General features: G+C 40.8%; 2 protein-coding genes across 2 annotated transcripts in view; one reads left to right on the forward strand and one right to left on the reverse strand.

Moving 5' to 3' along the window:
- Positions 1-10652, reverse strand: part of nek1 (NIMA-related kinase 1) — a 17796-nt gene extending 7144 nt beyond the window's left edge. Inside the window, exons 1-21 of the mRNA XM_023413323.2 lie at positions 10589-10652; positions 10029-10177; positions 9823-9919; positions 9601-9698; positions 9305-9388; positions 9140-9207; positions 8964-9050; positions 8449-8503; positions 7473-7673; positions 7307-7379; positions 6324-6475; positions 6019-6078; positions 5660-5719; positions 5528-5575; positions 5311-5391; positions 5036-5196; positions 4142-4264; positions 3951-4053; positions 2303-2389; positions 1647-1730; positions 1464-1541 (exon numbers count right to left, since the gene is read on the reverse strand). Of these exons, the coding sequence (XP_023269091.1) occupies positions 1464-1541; positions 1647-1730; positions 2303-2389; positions 3951-4053; positions 4142-4264; positions 5036-5196; positions 5311-5391; positions 5528-5575; positions 5660-5719; positions 6019-6078; positions 6324-6475; positions 7307-7379; positions 7473-7673; positions 8449-8503; positions 8964-9050; positions 9140-9207; positions 9305-9388; positions 9601-9698; positions 9823-9919; positions 10029-10145 (1917 nt within the window). The 5' untranslated portion in view covers positions 10146-10177; positions 10589-10652. The remainder of the gene's footprint in view (positions 1-1463; positions 1542-1646; positions 1731-2302; positions 2390-3950; positions 4054-4141; positions 4265-5035; positions 5197-5310; positions 5392-5527; positions 5576-5659; positions 5720-6018; positions 6079-6323; positions 6476-7306; positions 7380-7472; positions 7674-8448; positions 8504-8963; positions 9051-9139; positions 9208-9304; positions 9389-9600; positions 9699-9822; positions 9920-10028; positions 10178-10588) is intronic.
- A 1061-nt stretch (positions 10653-11713) lies between these two features.
- On the forward strand, positions 11714-20182 carry fbxl5 (F-box and leucine-rich repeat protein 5). Its single transcript, XM_023413320.2, has 11 exons — positions 11714-11839; positions 12577-12792; positions 13731-13826; positions 14027-14222; positions 15010-15195; positions 15297-15422; positions 16071-16225; positions 16344-16426; positions 16595-17329; positions 18539-18687; positions 19104-20182. Exons 1-11 carry the CDS (start codon positions 11756-11758, stop codon positions 19178-19180), a joined length of 2103 nt encoding a protein of 700 aa, XP_023269088.1. The 5' UTR covers positions 11714-11755; the 3' UTR covers positions 19181-20182.
- Positions 20183-22999: the final 2817 nt, after the last annotated feature.

Below are 22999 nucleotides of genomic sequence, written 5' to 3' on the forward strand. Positions count from 1 at the left end.
CTGACCTTCAATTCCTCATTAAAACAACTGAAGAAACAACTCAGAGTCAACAATGGCGTCAGACAAGGGGGGGAATCTTTATCCCGATGATCGGTCCAAACTAATGAAAGCCTGTAATACTGGCTGCATGATTGGTAATACTTTAGTGAACCACGCTACATATGCAGGTCCTTAGTCCACGTCTCCAGCAGGGTTTCCCGCACATAGACTTTGACGGGTTGCCCTGGTATATTAACGGCTACTCGAGTATAAATATCTGCCCTTCTCATTTTGAGATTTCATTGGTATGTTTTTTTAATCCATCAGAAATACGCCGCCTGGGGCGTCATGTAGCGTAGTGGTTTAAGCAGGCGCCCCATGTGTAGTGGCTACAGTCCTCGCTGCAGTTGGCCCCGGTTCGAATCCCGCATCGGACGGCCTTTCGCTGCATGTCATTCCCCCTCTCTCTGCCTCCCTGTTTCCTGTCACTCTCCACTGTGCTGTCCATTAAAGGCATAAAAAGCCCAAAAAAAATATACTTTAGAAATACGCCGCCTGCAATCGATTAACTATTCTGTGCTCGCTCCCTTGTACCGTTTTCGGGAAAGAGGAAGACGTTACGAGACAACTGAACGAGACAAGTCACATTCTCAATTCTCAAGTGTTTGGTCAGTGAAGCTGCTGACACAGGTAATGAGACAGCTGAGGGAGAGGCAGAAGCAGCACGTCATGATCTGTTGAACTAAAGAGGACTGAAGTCTATCATTTCTTTAAACTGTCTGATTATAATCTTAGTGTCTGTGATAAGGTAAATGACAGCTTACATTCTCTTATGCAAGTTTAGAGTGTGGCACAGATGGAGTGAAGATGTAAATTGCACACTGCTCTCTGCTGCACTCGTGTGGTCAAGCTGCAGAAAAGCAGCTGACAGACACTTCAGACAGCTCCCTGTATAATGATGATATCACTTAGGAGGCCGAGAGAGAGAAATGCTTGTGGCTGCATGAGTCAGAACTTCTTCTTATGTATACATTTATTTGCCAGCTTAATGACTCCCTGCTGCGGAGACATTGGTTCTGTTGTCTCTTTGTAAGATGTTGATTAGTATTCTTTTTAAAGCATATTTTCTTGTGATGCTTTTGTGCATAATTTATTCTCTGTAACGAGTCTGTAATAAATTAGACTGACTCAGATCATCTTCATGAAGGACAAAAAAATTACATAAGTATAAATAAATAAATAAATGTAAAAATACAGGAATAAAAAAAGTATTTTTCATCACCAAAATGTATTTATTTATGTATTTATACTCTATATATATATATATACTGTAATTTCTTGTCCATCATACACCGTTCTCTTTCAGAGGATTTGAAAATCTTACAATAAAGATTTTTCAGTGAAATACATTTGAAACATGTTTTGAAAAGAGCTGTATAAATATGGCGGGAAATGTAAATGCTTTATGTTGGTTGTAGACTCACTTTTAAAGCCTCTATCTTCTTTCTCCTGAGCTCCGCCTCCTCGGTGGACTCCTGGCTGTCTGAACCGTCGCTGTCATACTGAAACAAACATCGAAAACGGCACCGACAAAAAAAGAATGTCAAAGAAAACTGGAAACACTTTGAAGAAAGGTGCTCTCAGAATATCAGAGCGCAGGATTGTACCTTCTCTCCTCTGAGTCGAGCTTTGATCTGCTGACGCTCATTGAAGTTCAGCAAACGGATCTGCCTCAGTTTCTTCAAGTACTCCTGAGAACAAACACGGACATGTCACATCCTGTACGCTACACAGACCTGCACAGAGACACGCGCTGTAGGATGCAGCCGTGATATCTGCAGCCACATTCAAACAAGACAAAACAAAATTGGTAAAGCTTCCTTCAAAACACAATGTGAAGTTAGCGTCTGCACATCATCCATTCAGCCAGAGTAAAATAAGACATTTTGAAGTTAACAGCGCAGTAACAATAAAAAGACATTTATGTAATCCATTCAAAGCAAAGAAGCCGTAACACACACTGCAAAACTGAGGTGGTGAGGTTATTCAAAATGGGACAAAAGAAACAATAAACAAACAAAACCAATGGTATTTACTGTAGTGAAAAGTAACGGCCATAATAGGGATACATAAATAGTGAAACAGCTCACACTGGACACTGGGACACCACACAATATGGGAGGAGTAGGCATGGGTTTGAGCTGCTGGGTTGAATTATGGGAGTGTCAAAGGGAGTTTTGTGCAGACATATGAGACGTGCCAAGTCAGACGTGCCATGAGTGAGGTGGAGTGTGAGGCTGGGCGTTCGAGCCTGGGCTCCTACCTCCTCCTCTTTGTTGGCTCTGGGTCTCCTGCACTGAAGCGAACCAGCCCGGCTTCCATAGATTGCACCCAGGTTTTGCCGAGTGCCCTGTTTACCGTTCAATTTAACCAGACTTTAGAAGCACGCAGGCCGCACATCTAACTGTCACAACAGTCATGAGATGGGGCCAGGAGATAATTAAAGCTGCATTAATCAATATTTTCATATTAATACTGTATCAAACGACTGCACATCAAGTCAGTGATGGACCCACAGAGGGATCTCTAAGGGCTTTTAGCCCATTGAGCTCATTGATTTGGTTTTTACAGCTGACGAATTTGCTGTTTTTGTTCAGTCTCACTATTTCATCAATGTTTCCAGCAGCTGCTGCTTTAAAGAAAACGTGCTGATGAACAAACTGTGTTCTACCTGCAAGCACCAAACAGCAGACACACGGAGTAACTGGTGAAGAAGGTCGACTGTCAGCAGGTTAAAAACCCAGAAAAGTTTCTCAGGGGTTTGTTGAGACCAAACTAGACCAGTAAATATTGGACTTACATTCATCAGAAACACAACTTTAATGTAACTGCGTCTCCTGGATGTTAAAGTAAGGAAATGTTTGCCAACACTGTGGCTATTAACGACTTGAGGTGTGTCAGTCAGGTTCTGATGGAGTTGTTCTGCCCCCTACTGGCTAAAAACAGATTAATGTCATGTTAAAATCAGCTGTCTTAAAGTTTTATTAAAGGCCCTGTGCACCTCAGGCTGAGTTCTCAGCTTGAAGCCTTTCTTTACCAGCCATGTCTTTACTTTGGCTCATTACCATCATGAACTTGGCAGGTAGCTTACAATAGGCTTGTATGAGCTAAAGCTGATAGTGGGCTTCATGGCTTTAGATGTGGTGGGCAGTGAGAGCCGCTGGTAACCAGTGAACCAAAACTATGAGCTGAAAGTGGCTGATTCTCAGGGGGTTTGGAAGTTCTAGCAGCAATTTAATAATGCACATTAGTGGTCGACCAATATGAGTTTTTCAATGGCCGATGTTTACGCTGATATCTAGAGAGCAGGGCGGCTGATGGCTGATATAAAATGCTGATGATATGTTGTTTTTATTTTTTGCATCTGATAAATTACAACAATTTAATAATAATAACAAAAGAGACAAAAAAAACTTAAATGACCATTTATTTAACATGAATGTATGATTCACTTGAACAGTGAAAAATATTTGAAAATAAAAAATGTGCATCGTCTCTTTCATAAGTAAAAACTGCAATCAGCATTCTGCTTCTTATTTTAAATTTAAAAAATGTCTGTAGGTAAAAAAAAACTAAACTAACTTTTACTTCAATGTCTGTTGACACTTTTATTTGTCGGCCTCAGAAGCAATTACCTCGAAATGCCAGATATCAGCCGACAGATTAATTGATCCATCACTAATGTGCTGTGTTGTTTGATTCAGTGTTAATATTAGAATCTGTTTAATGGAGCTCTAACATTCCTCATAGAAGATCCATCAGTGTCAGGTTTCAAGCCTGTCCATACAAAACCACAGCAGGTATGTGAAGGGTCATAATCACCATGATGGAAAAGGTTTGGCATCTCAGTAACAGGGGGAAAAACTCAATGAGGTTAGCATTGAAAATTCAGTATAAGTCCCTCTACGTACCAGTTGTCCCTCAGCACGGACTTTGTTGAGCATGGCTTCTTTCTTACGCTGCAAAAACTCTTCAACCTGATCGGCCCGGTCAGCGGCCATGTGACCACGCTGCCTGAAAACAAAATTCAAAACTGAATGCTTCTCATTTTCATGAGACGTGTAGTGTGATTTACTGATTAGAGAGAGGCGGCTCGACTGACCTACTGATGCGAGCCTGTATAGAAACGAGCTCCAGCCTCTGAAGCTCTCTCTTGATTGCATCATGGTTTAGGATTTGGGCGGGGCCATTTGGCAGCACCGGACCAGCAGCAGCCGGTACACGTCTTACACACAGAGGCAATGCCATTAAAAAAAACAAAAAAAAAAAACTAGAATTACCGCCTTTTGGTTTTACGCCTCCGTCAACCAGCAAAGTTACAGGAAATATGGTCACAATCTCCTCTTCTGTTCCTGAGCTACAGCACTGACTAATAATAGCCAGAGGTGTTTTTTTGCATATCATTATGATGTCACAATGAAGTTGACCTTTGACCATTTGGATATAAAATGTCATCACTTCATTTTATCCTCATAGACATTTGAGTTAAATTGTGTCATAATTAGTGAATTAATTCATGAGTTATGACTGAAAAGATGTTTTTGAAGAAGTCATGAAATTCCCTCTGGGCGTTCCTGATGTACTGCATTCATAAGAAAATGAGATCACCGTGACCTTGAACTTTGACCTTTGACCACCAAAATCTAATGAGTTCATCCTTGAGTCCAAGTGAATGTTTGTGCCAAATTTGAAGAAGCTCCGTTAAGGCGTTACTGAGATATCGCGTTCACAAGGCTAAAACCGTGTTTTGTGATGTCACCACTACCTTGACCTTTGACCACCAAAATCTAATCAGTTCATCTTTGAATCCTAGTGAACGTTTGTGCTAAATTTGAAGAAGTTCTGCCAATGCGTTACTAAGATATCGCGATCACGAGAATGGGACGGACGGACAACTCGAAAAACAATACGCCCCCGGCTCCGGCTGTCCTCGGCGAGGAGGCATAAATATTTAACACACCTAAGCATACCTCAAAACGAACTCGTCTGAACTTACCGAATGGGACTGCCTGGTCCTGCGGAGGACCCCTCCCTGCTGATGTCTTTAGGCTGTGGTTTAGCCATTTGGTCCAGAGCAGCGTGGTAGTGCTCATAAGGGCCTCTGCTTGAGACAGAGGAGCCGACACCTGCAGCCCTCTTTTGACCACCTACAAAACACTGAGATTGCAGGACACAAGGTCGTTGTGAGCGATAAAGGAAGGGCTGCGCAGTATATGTGCTGTATTTAAATATGAAAGATGTCTTGAGTAAAAGGAAATGAGAATCCAGTACCTTCCTCTCTGGGCTGCTACCTCCACTAGAGCTCAAGACATGCTTCCAGCCTTGTTCCCTGGCGTGGTTTATACGATTGATCTATAAAAGATCACGGGTGATATACAGTTCATCCACCATTTCAAATGATCAATTGATCCCACTTACTACAGTAAAGACTTGATACATAAAAAGAAAAAAAATAATTATAGCCACTAGGGACGTGTTCACCACTCACCTTTTCCTTTTCATATCTCTTCATCTGCTCTGCTTTCAACAGGAACACCTGGAGACGACACAGATAAAAGGAAACAACTGAAAGTGTGAAAACAATCACAAACTTTACATGCCGACTCAACAGTGTGCTCACCTGCTCTCTCTGCTTCCTTTCCCTCTCAATCAGCTCCATCTTCTTCTTTCTGATGCCATCCTGTAGCACGAGGGCAAAAGAACGTCAATGAGAAACAGGCATCTTAAAGAAAGCCGCTCTGAGGCAAGAGGCAGCAGGACTGCTCTGTCACTGTGCAGGCGAGGAGGGAAAGGTCGGTTAAAAGAGAAAATCAGGCAGAACACTCCGGGGTGAACGTAGGGATCAAGTGTAATGAGAGGGAGAAAAATGAAAAATGCTGGTACGAGCACACACACACCTTCATGTGTGTGTTAATGTGGAAAGAAAAAAGGAGGCTAATCCAATAGTAAATACAAGTTATGCAGGGCTCTCAGCTGTACCTCATGCTTTTTCCTCTCTTCCTCGTCCTCTCTTCTCTGGGGGGCTGCTGGGAGAGGGGCCTGAGCAACATATGACACTGGGGTTCAGAGGTTGCCAACACACTATGACGTAATAACAGACACTGACACACACAGATGGGAGAGGCCTCCGACATGCCAGACTAGGAGCTCAACATCAAACACAGCTTTTATTTTTTTTCCCTTTCTTCTACACCCAGAACAAAAAGAAAACACGAGTGAAGCTAAAAAAAACAAAACAAAACAAACCCAGAGCCACTGGACATCAACTTCAACAGCCTACTAACCGGTTTATGTTTTACGGCTGGTTTCCTCTCTGCAGGCTTTTTGGCTGCATCTGACACCTTCCTCACAGTTAAAGGCACTCCGTATTTGGTGGCTGGTTTGGTAATCTTCTGGGCTGGAGCAAGGGGTATGGAGCCAGGGGCAGGACGCTTGGCTGCAAGTAGACGCAGAGACACACGCTGCTGGTGAATATGCAGGCTAGAGCTGCATGATTTGCAAAAAAAAAATATCATATTGCGATTATTTTTGGCAGATATTGTGATTTCAATTCAAATAGTGATTAGTGAGTAATATGATTTGTAGACCAGGGTGTCTCTGAAGCACCACAACACGTATGGTGCCAACAATGTACAACAATGTTGTGTCACATTTCACCTTTATCACAACATTTGCAGCTTGTGAGATTTGGATATTGCACTTAAGGACATTGCGATTTCGATTCATTGCGCAGCACTAACAATAATGAGTAGCATCCATGCTGCAAATAAATAAACAAACTGAAAATTACTGTACATTGTAAAGCTGCTCCGTCCTCTACTTCCCAAAACCCAATTACATTTCATAATCTCATAATATATATATATATGTAGTACATCTTATAATAATGTTATTTGGAGTGAGCAGCCAACTGTTTATTTGACACAAAAGGCCAAGAATAACACAAGACAAGACCTTATTTTCCAGGACAGTGAGGTGTGGGTGGGTGGGAGTCAAACCTTGAGGATTTCAACAGATAACTTTCATAAGTGTACTTGGCTCACATATTCTGATTTACTCAGAAATAAGTTATAAACGCACTGTGACTTTAAAACTCCCATGAATAGGTTTTACAAAATTCGTATTTTTTCTTGTAGTCACCCCCCGCTCTCACAAACACTTAAGAGTCATTTGACAGATGCTATAATGACATAAAAATTGTAATGAGGCTTTATGATTTAAAACGCTCCCTTACACTTCAAATTGAGCAGCAGCAGCGTTTGCTTACCTGGTGGCCCCTGCAACACACCCACTCTAGGCTGCTTGTGAAGGAAAGTGTGGCGGAATTCCTGAGCGATGAGCTGGAATCAATACAAAACATGTATAGCTATTTTTTATACATATACAGTGTGGATTAGGTAAATTCAGACTGTATCACAGACCACTACCTGTACCTGTGGTGTGAGGAACCTCTCGATCCTGCAGGACAGGAAAGGTTTGTCCAGGACGCTGCTGACTGAGGGCCGTTCTCGGGGGTTACGTTTGAACAGGTGTGCCAAGAGAGAGCGGAGTTCTTGGGAGTAGTGAACGGACACGGGAGGGTATGAGCCGCGAATGATCTTCAGAACTAGGTTCTTCATGTTTCCAGCCTCAAACTGAGAAGAAAGACACGTAGCACACGGTTATAACCAAGGCAGAGAAATCACTGAGGGAAATCTTACATGATCATATGCAATAACAGTGTGATTGAAAATAAAAATCAAGAAAGAGGAGCCATTCTTTGAAATGTAGGTTGCAGTTGAAAAGTCTTTTTTAATTAGGAAGGTTCCTAATTGAGTGGCAGCCATGATGAGAGCTGGTTGAATTCTCTAAATGATTAAGGAAAGGAGCTTCAGTGTTTCCTATCTTATCTCCTTTAGCAGAGGAAACATTGGACCTTCTTTTACAAAAGGAAAGAAGATAATTTTGTCCCACAATTCCTTGCAACATTTAAAGCGACGCACCATTTGTAGTTTCACCACTGCAGACCCACGTAAATGTAGAAGTAACAGAGAAACTGTTTTTTGTTTGTGACACGATCCAAAATTTATGGAAATCCTTGTCTGATCGACTGAAGCCCAAATGCATAAATATAGATTTCTTCTCTTTAAATCCAGTTATTCTAGTTAATATCATCATGATATCAAAATACTATATAGCTACACGAATTTCACTAAAACACCCTCATTGTTGAACACACTGAAAAATGTATTTTCTCTCGCTGCACCACAGTTGTCTTTTCTCCAAGTCCTTTTTTGACTTTTCGACCGCAGCCTCAGCTTGTCAACCATTACACATACAGAACATATGAAAAGAGAGAGCACTGCAACGTTGCATAAGATACATTAAATATAAATTCATTAGTAAACAGCTCACACACTGAATACTTACTGCATGCTTAAGAGTGCACATTTCATACAGGACACACCCTAAGGCCCAAATATCACTGCAGAGGGAGGGAAAGTAGGGAAAGTGAGAGGAGAGAGAGCACACACATGGATAGGCAGGGATAAGTTCTGGGGTAGGTTTACATTCATTCAATTATGTATCAACAGTCATTTGGAAAATACTTTTCCCTCCTTTATCACAAACAAGAGGAATTCAACACTGAGAAAACTCCAGACTGAATACAGAGATTTCTTAATTTACTTCATTGGTTGTCACTAAAGTGGATTAGATTACATGCATGTGTAAAATATTTCAAAAGAAAATCAATGCTAGCATCCTGTTGTAGATATACGCAAGCAGGTTCTCTCAGTAAAGAGGAGACATGATACCCAGAAGCCACCAGCTAATCCTGCATGACTCACTATTTGATGGGGGGGAAGGGAAGTGCTTGTCCACTGGAATACGATCAAATATTAATTTACACCACGAATGAGTCAAGCACAACATCAAGTTATTACCTTTTGTTGTTGTAGGGTTTATTTTCACAGATCTCTGGTGATAGGTAATAGGGTGTTCCTATGCATGTTCTTGCCAGTTCTACAGTGCTGAAAATGAGAAGAGAATGGAAAGTTAATTGTATTATGCTTCACTATTCCCAAGTCTTGCAGATCTATTCAGACGACGTCGTACATACCTATTCAGCACCCTTGCAATTCCAAAGTCCCCAAGTTGCACAGTCCCGTCTTTTGTCAAAAATATGTTCTGTGCAGATAATGTGTAAAAACATATTTGTACAATAAATGACAAATGCACAACTCGCAATCACAGAGAAAAGATCACATGGTGCATGAAGCAATACCTGAGATTTGATGTCCCTGTGGAGGATTTTTCGATCATGTACGTGCTTCAGTGCCAAGCAAATCTGCACAAACCAATCCAGGATCTAGGCAAGGGAGAAAGTGGTGAACCAACATACAGTACCAGCTTTCACTATCTACGTCCTTTGTAAGTCTAATGACTGAACAACACCAAGCAGAGATATAAAATAGCACCAGTACATATGCAATATTGATGTCATCTACATGTTGAACACTGTTCCAGTCTGTCAACAAGTATATCTTGAGCATGATTGTCTCAAAAGACTTAGTGGCTTACTTGCTCTTCTGAGAACAGTACTCCTTTCTGAGAGTTGATCTTCTTGAAGAGGTCTCCGCCCTCACAGTAGTCCATCACAATATACAGACATCCGCCCTCTGAAAAGAAGTTTACAAGGCAATGTGTTAAATACACATTATATTGCGTGCACCAGGATATAATAGTGGGTTATCTCTGTGGTTGTTTCTGAGCATTTCTAAAATCTTTAGATTATGTGAACACCTTCAAAAGACTCCTTATACTGGACAATGTTGGGATGACTCATTTTGGCGAGAACAGCAACTTCTTTTCGAGATTCCTGCCTCTCTCTACTTGGCATCTGTCAAAGCAAAAAGGGGAAAGAGCATGTAAAAGAACGAGGTGGTAGATGGGAACTCACCTTACTTATGACATGTGAAGTTTATGGAATATTACACATAGGGACTTACTCCAGATATGCCAATCTCCTTGATGACAAATTGGTGTCCATCCTCTTTTGATTTCACAAGGATGGCCTTTCCAAATGAACCTTCCCCAATTTTCTTCACCTTTTCGTACTTGTCCATGTTACTGGAAGGACTGGCTCCTCATGCTGGGTCTGCAGAGAAATCAAGGAACGTGATGCATTAGGCTTTTTTATTAAGATGCGGGTTTAATGTCGGTAATTTTGTCAAAGGCAATAATTATTTCATCCCGTATTGTTAACCACAGTAACCATGATTGTGTGTCATGCTAAAAATTTACAGCGATGCTAGCTCCATCAAGCTGTGCTGTCAGACAGACAAGGATGTGTTGTCTCAGACGGGCTGTGCTGTTGATACAACATAATACAACTGGTAGCAAGCTCGCTAACGTTACCGTTACATAGCAGCCAGACGGAAGATGGAAGACCACCTAAAATATAATAAAACATATATCCTGTGAATTCACGAAACACAGGATAATATGATTACGTGGCTCACTTGGTAGCGGTGTGTAAATACAATTAGGTGGCTAGTACCTAGCTTACCATTAGTCTTTTTTCGCCGCCGTCTCAGAGGTTCTGAGACCTGCTACTGCCCCTCGCGCTCTCAATCTAACTACAGCTCTCTTTGCTGTGTTTCCATTGGCTAGCTTCATATACCTCGATCGCGGATTGGTTCACACCGCTGTCAGTCATCTTCCTCCACGGTGAATGACGGACCAAGTCTCCGCCCCCAATGGGGCTGCTGCTGTGGACGTTTGTCGTTCCATAGCAACCACAAGCCGACCGTGGAAGTGTGGCGACTGTGGTTTTGGCCTCCTGAACTACATTTTATTCGTAATTTAGGTAGATGTTTGTACTTTATTCTGGCGACATTTTGTTATTGATTAAAAAAACATAGAGTTTCACTTTACTTAAATAAATAAATATCAGACTAATAGCTAATAATAAGCAAAGAAGATCTTTTGAAAACAATATTTAGTGTTAAACTTCTCTTGAAATTTAATTCACAAAACCACAATTTTAGTATAGAAAATAAAAAACAATAGGGTAAGAACAGAATTGATTAAATGCATGAAACATGTTTAGTAGAAATTTAAATTAGAAGTTAGATCTATTGAAAGTTTAATAAAAAAAAAAAGTATGCAATAAAAGTAAGAGACAATGACTATCCAGAAAGAGAGAGAGACCATAAATACAGTTATGAAAAATATGAAATACACCCTGAAAAGGCAATAAGCATAACATCGGTATACTGTATGTATAGTAAATGACAAACTTGTTGAATATGAGAAAAACATGATTCACGTCATGTGTGCAGTACTACAGATTGGCCTGTAGCTACAGATACAGAACTGCCTTATCAGCAATACATGCTTCTTACCTATTAAACAATTAAAATAACAAGATTTGTGTAACTTAAGTAACTATAGAAAATCTGACAGTATGTAAACTGGTGTGTTTCAAACTTATGTGTTTTATAAAACTCTTCAAAACAGGTTTACTGATCTGGGGGCGTATATCCACTCCAGTTACAGTGAAATTTCTATAACCTTTTATTCAAACACTGACCCCAGACCAGTTTTGTGCTGTTGTGCCTTGGATAAATTAGTCCATATTTATAACTTGTGGTCACGTGAGCGGCTCGGACACGCCTCCTTGTTTGATTGTATCGCAGGCTGTGCAGATGACGCACTGTGGTTCAGTGTGAAGATGGCTCCCTTTCCGGACGAGGTGGATGTTTTCACTGGCCCACACTGGCGAATGAAGCAGCTGGTGGGCTTATACTGCGATAAGGTGTGTATTAATAAATGTCGGAGGGTTAATTTTGAGATTTACAAAGGAATGTGTATCGGTGTGTGGCCAACTGACGAGTCAACGCCAGCTAGCATGCTAGCTAGCTAGCTTGTGTCTGTAGCACTTCGGATTGAGTCAGCCGAAGCAGATGCAACTATCGGATGATTGTCTCACGACTACATTGTGGCCGTTTGGTAGCTCCGTGGTTAGATTTATGAACGTGAAATTAGCTTTACATGGAGGTGTTTACTTAGCCAGTACTTTGAGGCATCCATTATGTTATTATGTTGTTATTAAGTATAAACAACCCATCTTCTACCCAGCTAAAGCTTGCTAACGGTTTTAGCCTCCTTAAATAACTTGCAGCATAGCTTGTTATGCAACATGGTTTAAGTATCACACCGCAGTTTCTAATGTTCCCACAATAGGTTTTACAGGTATAACGAGTCTGTTAAAATCTCCTGGATGGACCTAACGTGTCAGATCTAGCTCCACCAGCTAATACCCAGCGGGTGTTGGTAACGTAATATAGCCTATTGCTGTAATGTTAGTTTACATTCTGTGCCATAACGTTACCTCAGCTGCTGTTTTTGCGTTTATGTACGAACCATCATCCATTGTGATGAAACGCGACCAGCAGAAAGTATAAATGATCATGTTTATCTCACGAATCTACATATAAACACACATGGTGTTTAATGATAAACGTCTGACAGTTTTTGTTTATTTTCCCACAGCTCTCAAAAACCAACTTCTCCAACAACAATGATTTCCGCTCGTTCCTTCAGTCACTGTGCGCCACCTTTAAGGAGTTCAAGATACATGAACAGATTGAGAATGAGTACATCATTGGCCTGTTGCAACAGCGCTGCTGCACCGTGTACGATGTGCACTCCGACAACAAACTCTCAGAGATGTTGTCCCTCTTTGAAAAAGGGCTGCACAGTGTTAAGGTAATCGTGCGACCATGTTTAAAAGTATAATTATTGTCATGGGCCTGTATCGCACTTGTTGCACCTTTTACATAAATGACTCAACAGATAAAATACTAGGCTTTACTTAAGGGGAAATCATATGACTTCAGCTGATACTTGTTACTCAATGGTGGGGTAACACACTGTCATTAAAATAACTATTATGTTAGCCACACAAACATGGCAGTAACAGAATGGTTATTTTTCATGTACACATGTTAATTATAAAGACAGGAAATTATATTCTATCTCTTTTTAAATGTAAAGTAATTTACACCAAAGCTATCAGACAAATTGTAGCATCCAATTACATAAACCAAGTGTTTGTCACAATTGTTTGTGGTTACAACTTGAGATTTAACTTATTAAGAAAATGGCCAAATGCAGAAAGAAGTAAGCTGGACTGTGTAATAGAGGGAGGGTTGTTTTTGTGATCTGCTTAACAGGAGACAAGCGTTATTGTTCTCTCTCAAGCCATGGGCAAACCAAAAAAATTGGGCTGTCCAGAATGATGCAATTGTGTAAATCTTTACTTCCGCTCTGCCTCAGTCAGTTTACAAAGCAGAAAGGAACATTTTTTTAGCTTTGGATTGAGGTCCTGCTCTCTGTCTACAGGAAAAGATGTTTCCCCTGACATAATTAATACTGTGTTGAGATTTTTAAAAATAACATATTGAATTTTTCTACATTTGTTAAAGACACAGTTTGGAATATAAGCTCTGCCAAGGTTATACAACATCATTTCCACATCTCATAATCCAGCTACTGCAAAACATGGGTGATCACATAACTTAATTATTAATTGTGGAAAAAAAACTACAAGAACTACTAGATGTTGTAGATGGGATTGTAAAGAAGTCTCAACGGCCATGTTCTTTAAGAGATTCTATGTATTAATAATTGTTGTGTGTTTTTAGAGTGAATATGAGCAGCTTAACTATGCCCAGCAGCTGAAGGAGAAGCTAGAAGCTTTCACACAGGACTTTCTGCCCCACATGAAGGAAGAAGAAGAGGTACAAGATGTTCAAATTTCTATATTTTATATTTTAGTTAACAGATTTGCCAAAGAATGGGTAAGACTAAATTGTGTTCATAAACAACATAAATAAAACGGACAATTAATGTGAGGAAACTTATTTAAAAATGTTTTTGTGCATACCCCAGTGAACTGCACTGTTTCAAGCTGTTTGTAAACTAAGGAGATTGTTTGCAGGTGTTTCAGCCTATGCTTATGGAGTACTTCACATATGAGGAGCTCAAGGACATCAAAAAACAGGTGATAGCACAACACTGCAGCCAACAGCAATGGGACTGTGCCGCCGAGGTGCTGAAGGGCTTCACTTTGTGGAGCCAGGCTGAGGAGCTGCAAAAGGCCTTTAAATACGCTGATCACGAGAAGACAGATTATGGTGAGTGGGTATATTCACAAACGTGACCATCAGGATCGTGATCTTAAATATTTCCTAATACCTGATTTGAGGTTTTTGCGTAGCAGCACTATCTTAAGTTGTCAGTATCACCAGTGTTTATTACCATTGCTGAGTCGAGTTGAGTTTGAGCATTCCTTGAACTGGTTTCATCCGGTAAATGAATGACTCAGCCTCCCGGTTTGTCTGTGTACAGAAGGCAGAGAAGAAGAAAGCCACATGACTGTACCCTTTTTCAAATGTCGGTTCATAGAAGAGTAATACAAACTATATTGTGGCATTAACAATTAATGACAGTTTTGATATTTAATCAGTAGTTCGGCAAGGAACCAAAAGTGCTGGTCCCAGCTTCTAAAATGTCAAGATCTGTTCACTTTCTTCTTAATATCTCTGAGGTATTTGACTGGAGGTTAGTCAAAATTTGAAGATATCATTTTGGGCTCAGGTCATTTGTAATATCCTGATTATTAGCTTTTCTGACATTTCTGACTTGTCATAAAAGCCCAGGTGTTACTAATAATGTTAACCATCATTTGTTCCATTCAAGTGTTGCAGTGCGCCATGACAGTGAGGCAGCAGAATGCAGCACACTAAGAGCCTGAGACTGAACCAGCTAAATGGAATTCAGTCAATTCATTTTTATTATTTACACTTGTGCTTTGCCTTCGCTCAAATATCTCCCTTGAAAAAAAAATCCAGTGTAAGTAGTACAATGTTTAACAATTTATGTCATTAGCTTCATGAAAGGATAAATTGTCCTCTTCCTCAGAACTGGAAAAGAAAAAGGATTCTTCAGCCCACATCTCCCAGCTCCCCACAGAAATCATGCTGAGGCTGTTCCACTATTTGGGCCCTGAAGATCTGTGTCGCTGTAGTCAGGTGTGCAGCTCCTGGTCAGGGCTGGCCAAGACCGGCTCTCTGTGGAGGCACCTGTACCCTGTGCGCTGGGCCAGAGGTAGGCTGCTCATTTTCATTTTCCCAGCAATTTAGAATCACATTTGTTTGGTAATTGACTTCACTGTATGTGGTGATGATAAATGTTTGTCTCAAATATAGGTGATTATTACAGTGGCCCACCCGGGGAGTTTGACCAGGAGCCAGATGACGAGTGGGTGAAGAGTCGGCAGAATGAGGGTCGGGCCTATCAGGAGTGGGATGAGGATGCTGATGTTGATGAGTCAGGTGAGGCTTTGACTTTACACCTCTGTTAAGAAAACAGTATTTTAAAAATGTTGTACAACCAGTATGAATGTAGCACTTGCATTATGCAATGTCCTTTTCAGAAGGAAGCTGCCAAAAAGGTGTAATTTTGGATGTACTAGTTTCAAACCCATTCACGTTGGCAAACTATTAAATCACCAGTGTGTGGCATAAAAAAAGCAATGAATGTTTTTAATACTCTCCAATGTAACAGTCAAGTATGTGTTTACAGTGGCAGCTGTAAGGGAGGTTTATGTAATAAAAACCTTGTGCAGATTGTGCATCTAAAAAAAGTCTACAAATATTAGTCTTCATTAACTGTGGTTTGTTATCCTGTTGAGACTGGGTAATAAAATCATATCGTGATTAAACTCTAAATGTGTTTGCCAAAGATCCTCACAAAAACCGTTCCACATATTCTCACATGCTCTTGTAGTGTAGTGTCTCCTCAATCCACCTTTTATGTTTGTACTAAAGTCAGAAAGGTGCGGTCTCCAGACCTCAGGTGGTAAACATACCTGCAGCATAGTGACTTGGTAATGCCCAGTAGTCCATTCTATAAAGGTAATGATTCAAATTGGCTCTATATTAAGATTTTCTCATACATGTTATCGTTCATTGTCTTGTCAGATGTGTCGGGCCATACTGTGGGCTTCCTGGCAATTAGCACAGCTCAGCGAGAGAAGAGGCTGCTGAATGGGATTATCCAGAACCTTCTGCCAGCTGTGGGTCCGTCTGTCAAGTCCATTGTTCTGGCATACAGCTCTACAGTGTCAAGTAAAATGGTATGTTGTGCAAAATCTTTATTTTCACACTGAAATTATCAAGCACCTGATTATGAAGCCTGTTGAACAAAACGATCTTTTGACAATGAATGTTGACTATATTTTTGTCCTTTTTCAGGTCCGTCAAATCCTCAGTCTCTGCCCCAATATTACCCATCTGGATCTGACCCAGACTGATGTTACAGATTTTGCATTTGACAGGTAAATATTAAAAATCATTACGATGGTAACCTAAATGATTTCTGGTAATGCACAGTGGCTGTGGGATAATGGACACAGTTTATGTACCAGATCCAGAGTGGATTAAGATTTAGTTTTACAGAAAACTCATTACTCACCACCATGTTCCTTCGATCTTCCCTCTTGCAGCTGGTCATCTCTTGGGGCGTGTCTCTCTCTGGAGCACCTGGACTTTTCGGGGTGCGAGAAGATCACTGATTACACCCTGAAGAAACTGTCTGTTGGTCTGGGCGACCTCACATCTTCCAACTGCTTTGACAAGCGTTTAGAACGGCGAGCCAAGCTCCTTAAAAGCTCCCTAGTACCCATCACACTCATGGATGAGAGAAACCTACATCCATTGGGACGGAAGCGGCAGGCCATTGTTTTCAAGCAGGGGACTGGCCGTTGGGGCTCTGCCTCCAAGCCCACACGGGTGTGGGTACTGGACTCCTCAGACCTTGCTGATATTGAAGATGCTGCAGCGTGGAGCCGTCGTGGCGGGATGTCTCTTCCTGACGCAGAGAGATTTGTTGAGACGCAGCTTGTGGGGGGCTCGTGCTGTTGCAGGAGGAGCAGGAGGCGTGGGCACAGGACTGGCTCAAACACCTCCTATTTTCATCAGCAGTATGCCATGTCTGGGGAAATGTTCTGTGGTCACTCCACCTGCTGCACTAGTGCTATGGCCCTCAGGACTTTTGGAGGGCCCCAGTGTGAGTCAGGCACCACCAGAAACATCACTGCAGAATTTCGGACTAAATGCTCCTCATTTGGGGGCCTGCAGTGTCGGGAGCCTGAGAACAGGACTGACCGGTCAGAGGCAAAACGCTCACTAAGATTTCTCAGTCTCTCTGGATGTTATCAAGTCACTGATTTGGGCTTGAGGTAAAGACCATGCATTCTTGTTTCTCAAACAAACTGACACACTTTTTCTATACTCGAATTTGCAAGATTTTCCAAACTAATGTGCGTTTACATTGGTTTATTTGGAAGTTAGTATCTTTAGAAACTAATGTGATGCAGCCATGTGATTTATCTGAGTCGTGTGATCAGCTGTAAAATACCACACTCTGTCAGACCGCATTGATGCAGTTTTAAAGCAACATTTTAGTGGCAAGTCTAGTTATTATCAGAACCAGCTGATGGTGTAATAACATGTGGGAGTCATTTGTGCAACACTCTGCCACTTACCCTAATCTCCTGCTCCCTGCAGCCCCTCTCACACAGTTTGGGTGAGATCCAGCGTCAGTGTTATTCATAAATAGAGTAGGGCGATCTGATGATCTTATATCACAGACGATCTTACTTAGTCATATGATCTACTTTTCAGATGAATCGTACAGATTGCATCCTTAAAAAGTTTTGGATATTTCATTTTAAAAGTTCAATCGCTGCGAACATTGTGAACTGTTAAACAGCTAGTCCGCTAACCGCAGTTGCTGTCGGTAGTCTGCTTTGCGGCCTCTGTGAGTTTGGCGTAGCTGCAAATGTACCAGTTCTTCACCAGAGCAGAACAAGAACCACCGTCACCAGCTGCAGTCCAACATGGTGGGGTTAGTCTGTTGAGAGACAGGGAAACACAGAGCAGGATGAGCCGGGGCCAGCTGGTCAGCAGCAACTAAAATTTCAAATCAAAACACTTACAAATATTCCACATGAACTTAGAAAAAGGTTTGTAAAGAGCGTTGTGGGTGAAGAAGAGTGGCGAGCAGTCATTCTAAGGCGGCAAGAAGAAAACATCAACATGGGCGGAAAGATACGAATCACAACTTCCAGTCAGGACTATCACAATAAAATCAGAGTGGAAACAGGATGCAGACTGTGATTAAGATTGTAGATAGTGATTCTACTGAAAAAGATTGTCATGATCTTTTGGCCAGATCGTCCACACGGCTACATAAACTGCTCATCAAGTAGTTTCCATCAGTTATTATTAATCCAGTTTATTAGGGAAAGAGAGGTTTTGTACATTAGGTTGGCTATAGTAAACAGTACTGCTCTTCTTGAGCTAAGACATGATTATCAGTGTTCATCTAGATGTTCCCACTGTTGTTGTACCTGTAATGAGGTTCTGTTGCACTGTGTTTGTTTCAGGGCTCTGTCTCAGCGTGGAGGGCTTCCTGTCCTGGAGCATCTCAACTTGTCCGGCTGCCTCTTCATCACTGAGGTGGGGCTGCAGGAGCTGGTGTCAGCCTGTCCTTCCCTCAATGATGAACAGTTCTATTACTGCGACAACATCAACGGTAACACAAGAGAAACTGTTAGGGGTCTTTTTCCCTCTGAAACACAACATCGTACACGCTCATGTTCCAGACAAAGATCTCTGACGTGTTAATGTTTATGTCACAGTGAATAGAAATCATTTGTGAGTAGACCCATCACACTGTGTGGCAACATTACTAACCCCACTCGCATAGCATGTGTCCTAGTGTAAGTAGCTGATGCTGCTGAGGTGGAAGGTAAGTGGGCGTTACAGCAGCCAGTATATGCCTTCAGTATTCACAGATCTTTGTGTGTGTGCTGTACATTTTATTTATTTAATATATGACAACTAAAAAATATAAGAATATTGTGGATATGAGGGTTTGTTTAAGCTTTTTCCCTTGTGCCACGATCTTCAGTTCAGTAGATGACCACTGTGTGGCGTCTCTCTCTCCAGGTCCTCACGCAGACACGGCCAGCGGCTGCCAGAACCTGCAGTGTGGCTTCAGAGCCTGCTGTCGCTCTGGAGAGTGATCCTGCCAAGCAACGCTCTCCTGAAAATGTCACGTCTCCTTTTTATTGCACTTTATCCTGGGAATACCATTTGCTGTACTTTGTGTCACTTAAAAATGTTTCTGGATGAAACTGTAATTTTGCTCCTGTTTTTTCCATTTCCATCTATATTAAATGGACACGATCCTTCAGAGAAAGAAAACAATGAGGGGTGATGATGAATTTGAAGCCTCTGCAAATGTACATCCTGGCTCCCTTTTTTTTGGGGTTTTGAAAAAGTAAAAACTAGAGAAACATGACACCAAGTACGTAGTGTTTTCTGTAGTTAAACTGTTTCTTTTCACTAAAACTATACTCGTATGTAAATCTGCTTCTCCCCTTGTTTAGTTGACCCATTTATAATCAACAAAGTGTTAACTGACTGACTGTACTGTCAAAGTGTTGTTTTACTTTGTTTTTATCTTAAACAAGCTTTGTCATTTAATGGAGAGAGTGATGTGGAAAATTAAACAGGAGTGAACCGCCACTGCCTCCACTTAGACTGATGTGAACAGCTGTCATGTTGATCTGCATATACGTTGATGAGCCAAGTGACCACTCACAGATGTAGAGAATAACACTGAATGTGGCATAATTAAGACATTTAATAGGATGATATTTTACTGTATCAAGTAAATAACAAGAGGTCTCTACAGCACGTTTTCACACAGCGTCACACTTTGATAAGATGTCTGGCATTAAATTATATGGGACCTCTCGGGATTGCTGCATAATTTCTAACAAAAAAAATGTAAGTCAGGTCAATAAGTCAAACAGAAATGATTCCACAATAGTTTTTTTTCTTTCAATAACAGACTGGAATGTAAAGTCCCAGCATTGTTTATGTGTTGGTCATTTGAAGTCATGAGCAAACCATGTGTCACGGGCTGCCTGACTCTTGTTACAGCGCCTCTTCACTTTTTTTCACATTTGTATGTTGCAGCCTGATGTGAAAATCATTAAAATAAATTAATTTTTCCCTCATCAGATTTACTCAATACCTCATAATGACAATGTGAAAAACAATTTGAGAAAATTTTCAAATGTATAAACTGAAACATCACATTGACATAAGTATTCAGACACTTTACGCTGTACTTAGTTGAAGCACCGTTGCCAGTGATTTAGTCTGACATCATAAGCTCTGCACATCTGGATTTGAGGATTTTCTGCAGTTCTCTGCAGATCCTCTCAGGTCCTGTCAGGTTGGATGGGGGCTTTTTCAGGATCTCCAGAGATGTTGCATTTACAATCCTTGTTGTCCTTGAGCCTCTCCTGCGTTGTCTTGGCCAATCAGCTGAATCTACAAAGGTGGACTCCAATCAAAGTGTAGAAGCATCTCAAAGATGACCAAAAGAAATGGGAGAAACCTGAGCTAAATATCAAAGTGTCTGAATACTTATGTCAATGTGATTGTTCAGGTTTTCCTTAAATTTGTAATGTACGGCTATATTTATCAGCGCCAATGGAGCATGAAAGGAGCCTCAGAATTAGGGCTATCCCAAACGATTATTTTTTAAACGATTATCCTAGCGATTATTTTTTCAATTATTCGACTAATCTAACGATTTTTTTTTTTATTAACCTAACAGTAATTTTATTGCAATTATTTTCCAGTTAGTCATTTAATATAACAATTTGCCCCGTCCAACATCTTGACTCGCTGCACCAGGGTGTTTCCTCTTTATGTGCTCGTGCATGACTGTCGTGCTAGAGAGATATGCCAGATGCATTTTGCAGAGTCAGCAGACTACCGCACCGTTGGTGTCAAGATTAAAGTATTCCCAAACTTTGGAGGACCGTGCACGAGCCTTTTTTGCCGCGTGTTGCTCCACACGCTCCGTCGTGCTGCCGGTAGACGCAGCCATGTTGTTCAAATAGATTTACACAGACGCAAATCATTCACGTAATCAATGACTTCAATTACGTCACCGCGTTGTCCCAGTCCGTGCGCTACGCTTGTATCCGGGTTAAAACCAAAGACGATGGATATAAACGGTCCCATTAGAAAGTTCCGGTTTTGTTTTATGAACATTTACCCTGTGTGGTTTTACACGACGCGTCGACACTAAAATTCCACGTCGAATAATTTTTATAATCGACAACGTCGATTACGTCGGATAATCGTCCCAGTCCTACTCAGAATACCTGTGAATCACTGACGACCTTACACCTATTTTTGGTTTTCTGTTCTTTGAAAACTTTACAGCAAAACAAATATATTTTCCATCAAAGCTGTTCACCTTACTCCTCTATTCGACCTGATTTAGCAGGTGCCACAAAGTCACACTCAGTCAGATACTTTTAACCTGATGCAAATAAAACCAAAAAGAACAAATAGAACTATCCTGCAAACAACCTCACAGCCTCTCACAACAAAGCCAGGGTGACTTTACAGTGTGATGGTAAATGCCCACTATAAAATACTTGAATACAATAGAACCATCAGTGATGTTATGGTAGTCACACCTGTTTTTTTTTCCTATAAAGATGAAGGTGTCCACTGTGAAAATGGTCTATTAAAGTCATATGGTTGTGACTGAAGAAGATTATTTTAATTAAACATTTCTAGTGCTATTAGAAGCAAAACACTTAATATTATTATATATTTATAAGTTAAGGATCAGGACGAGTTCCCCCAAGATTACAATGTTTATTTACTTTTTAACGACTACAGTTAAATAACTGAACAAGATTAAAACCTGTATGAAATGTATCAGAACCAATTAGATGATACCAATATATATATTAGTGCTTCTTCAGACGTGGCTTCAGCAAAGTTTGTGTCGTACATTGTAACGTCAAACGTGAAGTCACTGGTCATTTGACTTTCCCAGAGGAGACGCGGGAAGCTGGTGGTCAGGGGGAGACCGAGGTCTTGGGGGCGGGAACAGGCGCCCTAGACCTTAGGTCAACCGACAGCTGTTTGTCCATTGGGGACAGTAAGTTAATCACACACATATATCAGCTGTCAGGACAGTTTGCTTCAGTTCAGGACTGTTGTGTATGAATTTACAGTATTAAATGACAAACCCCTACAAGATAATGTTCTTCTATACATTGTGTATAGTACTCAATACAATAGATACCAGCGAGATCAGGAGACAGAAAATACGTTAATGAGATGAACCTGAATGTTTTGCTGCATGTAGGAAAATCATATCAGTGACTGATTTTTTTTTAATAACATGATGCTGAATTAATTGTTAAACTATATTTCTCCTTGTCCTGCAAATGTTTGCATGTTTGGGACCAGGTAAGGTTAGCATAACAAACACGAAGTTATCAGCTAGCTAGCTAGCTAGGTTAGCAAAGTACATCCGTAATTCACATTAAGTCTAAAATTAATTTGGATGTTAACTGTCTCCCGTTGTCCGGTCAAAACACGTAGGAAAAAAACACTCTAGCTTTTAAGGAGCATCATACACGTTAAAACTGTAGGTGTTACACACTGAATGCAGACACTAGTGATGCAGGTGCAAGAGGATTTTATTTTTACTCAGAAATGCTGCAACTGCAACCAAACAGAAAGACAGTCTGTGAATGTTCAATCAGGCTGCTGTAACTGTGACTGTCTTTGATAAGACTGAGCGGACTTCCTTTAACCAATAAACATTGTAAATACAAGAATTAATACTAATACTAAAATAAAGCCTGTTTTCTTCGTTAACTGATGCTTTTGGCTAGTACAATCTGAAACCAGCATTATACATCAACTTATATACCAATAATATTACAAGGTCAAGTCAAACATTACTATACGGCCATAAAACTAGCGTGCCGCCATGCTAACATCGCGGT

Source organism: Seriola lalandi, unplaced genomic scaffold, assembly GCF_002814215.2.
Source record: "Seriola lalandi dorsalis isolate HSWRI2012SDOR001 ecotype SW California unplaced genomic scaffold, Sedor1 jcf7180002054511, whole genome shotgun sequence".
Lineage (NCBI taxonomy): Eukaryota > Metazoa > Chordata > Actinopteri > Carangiformes > Carangidae > Seriola > Seriola lalandi.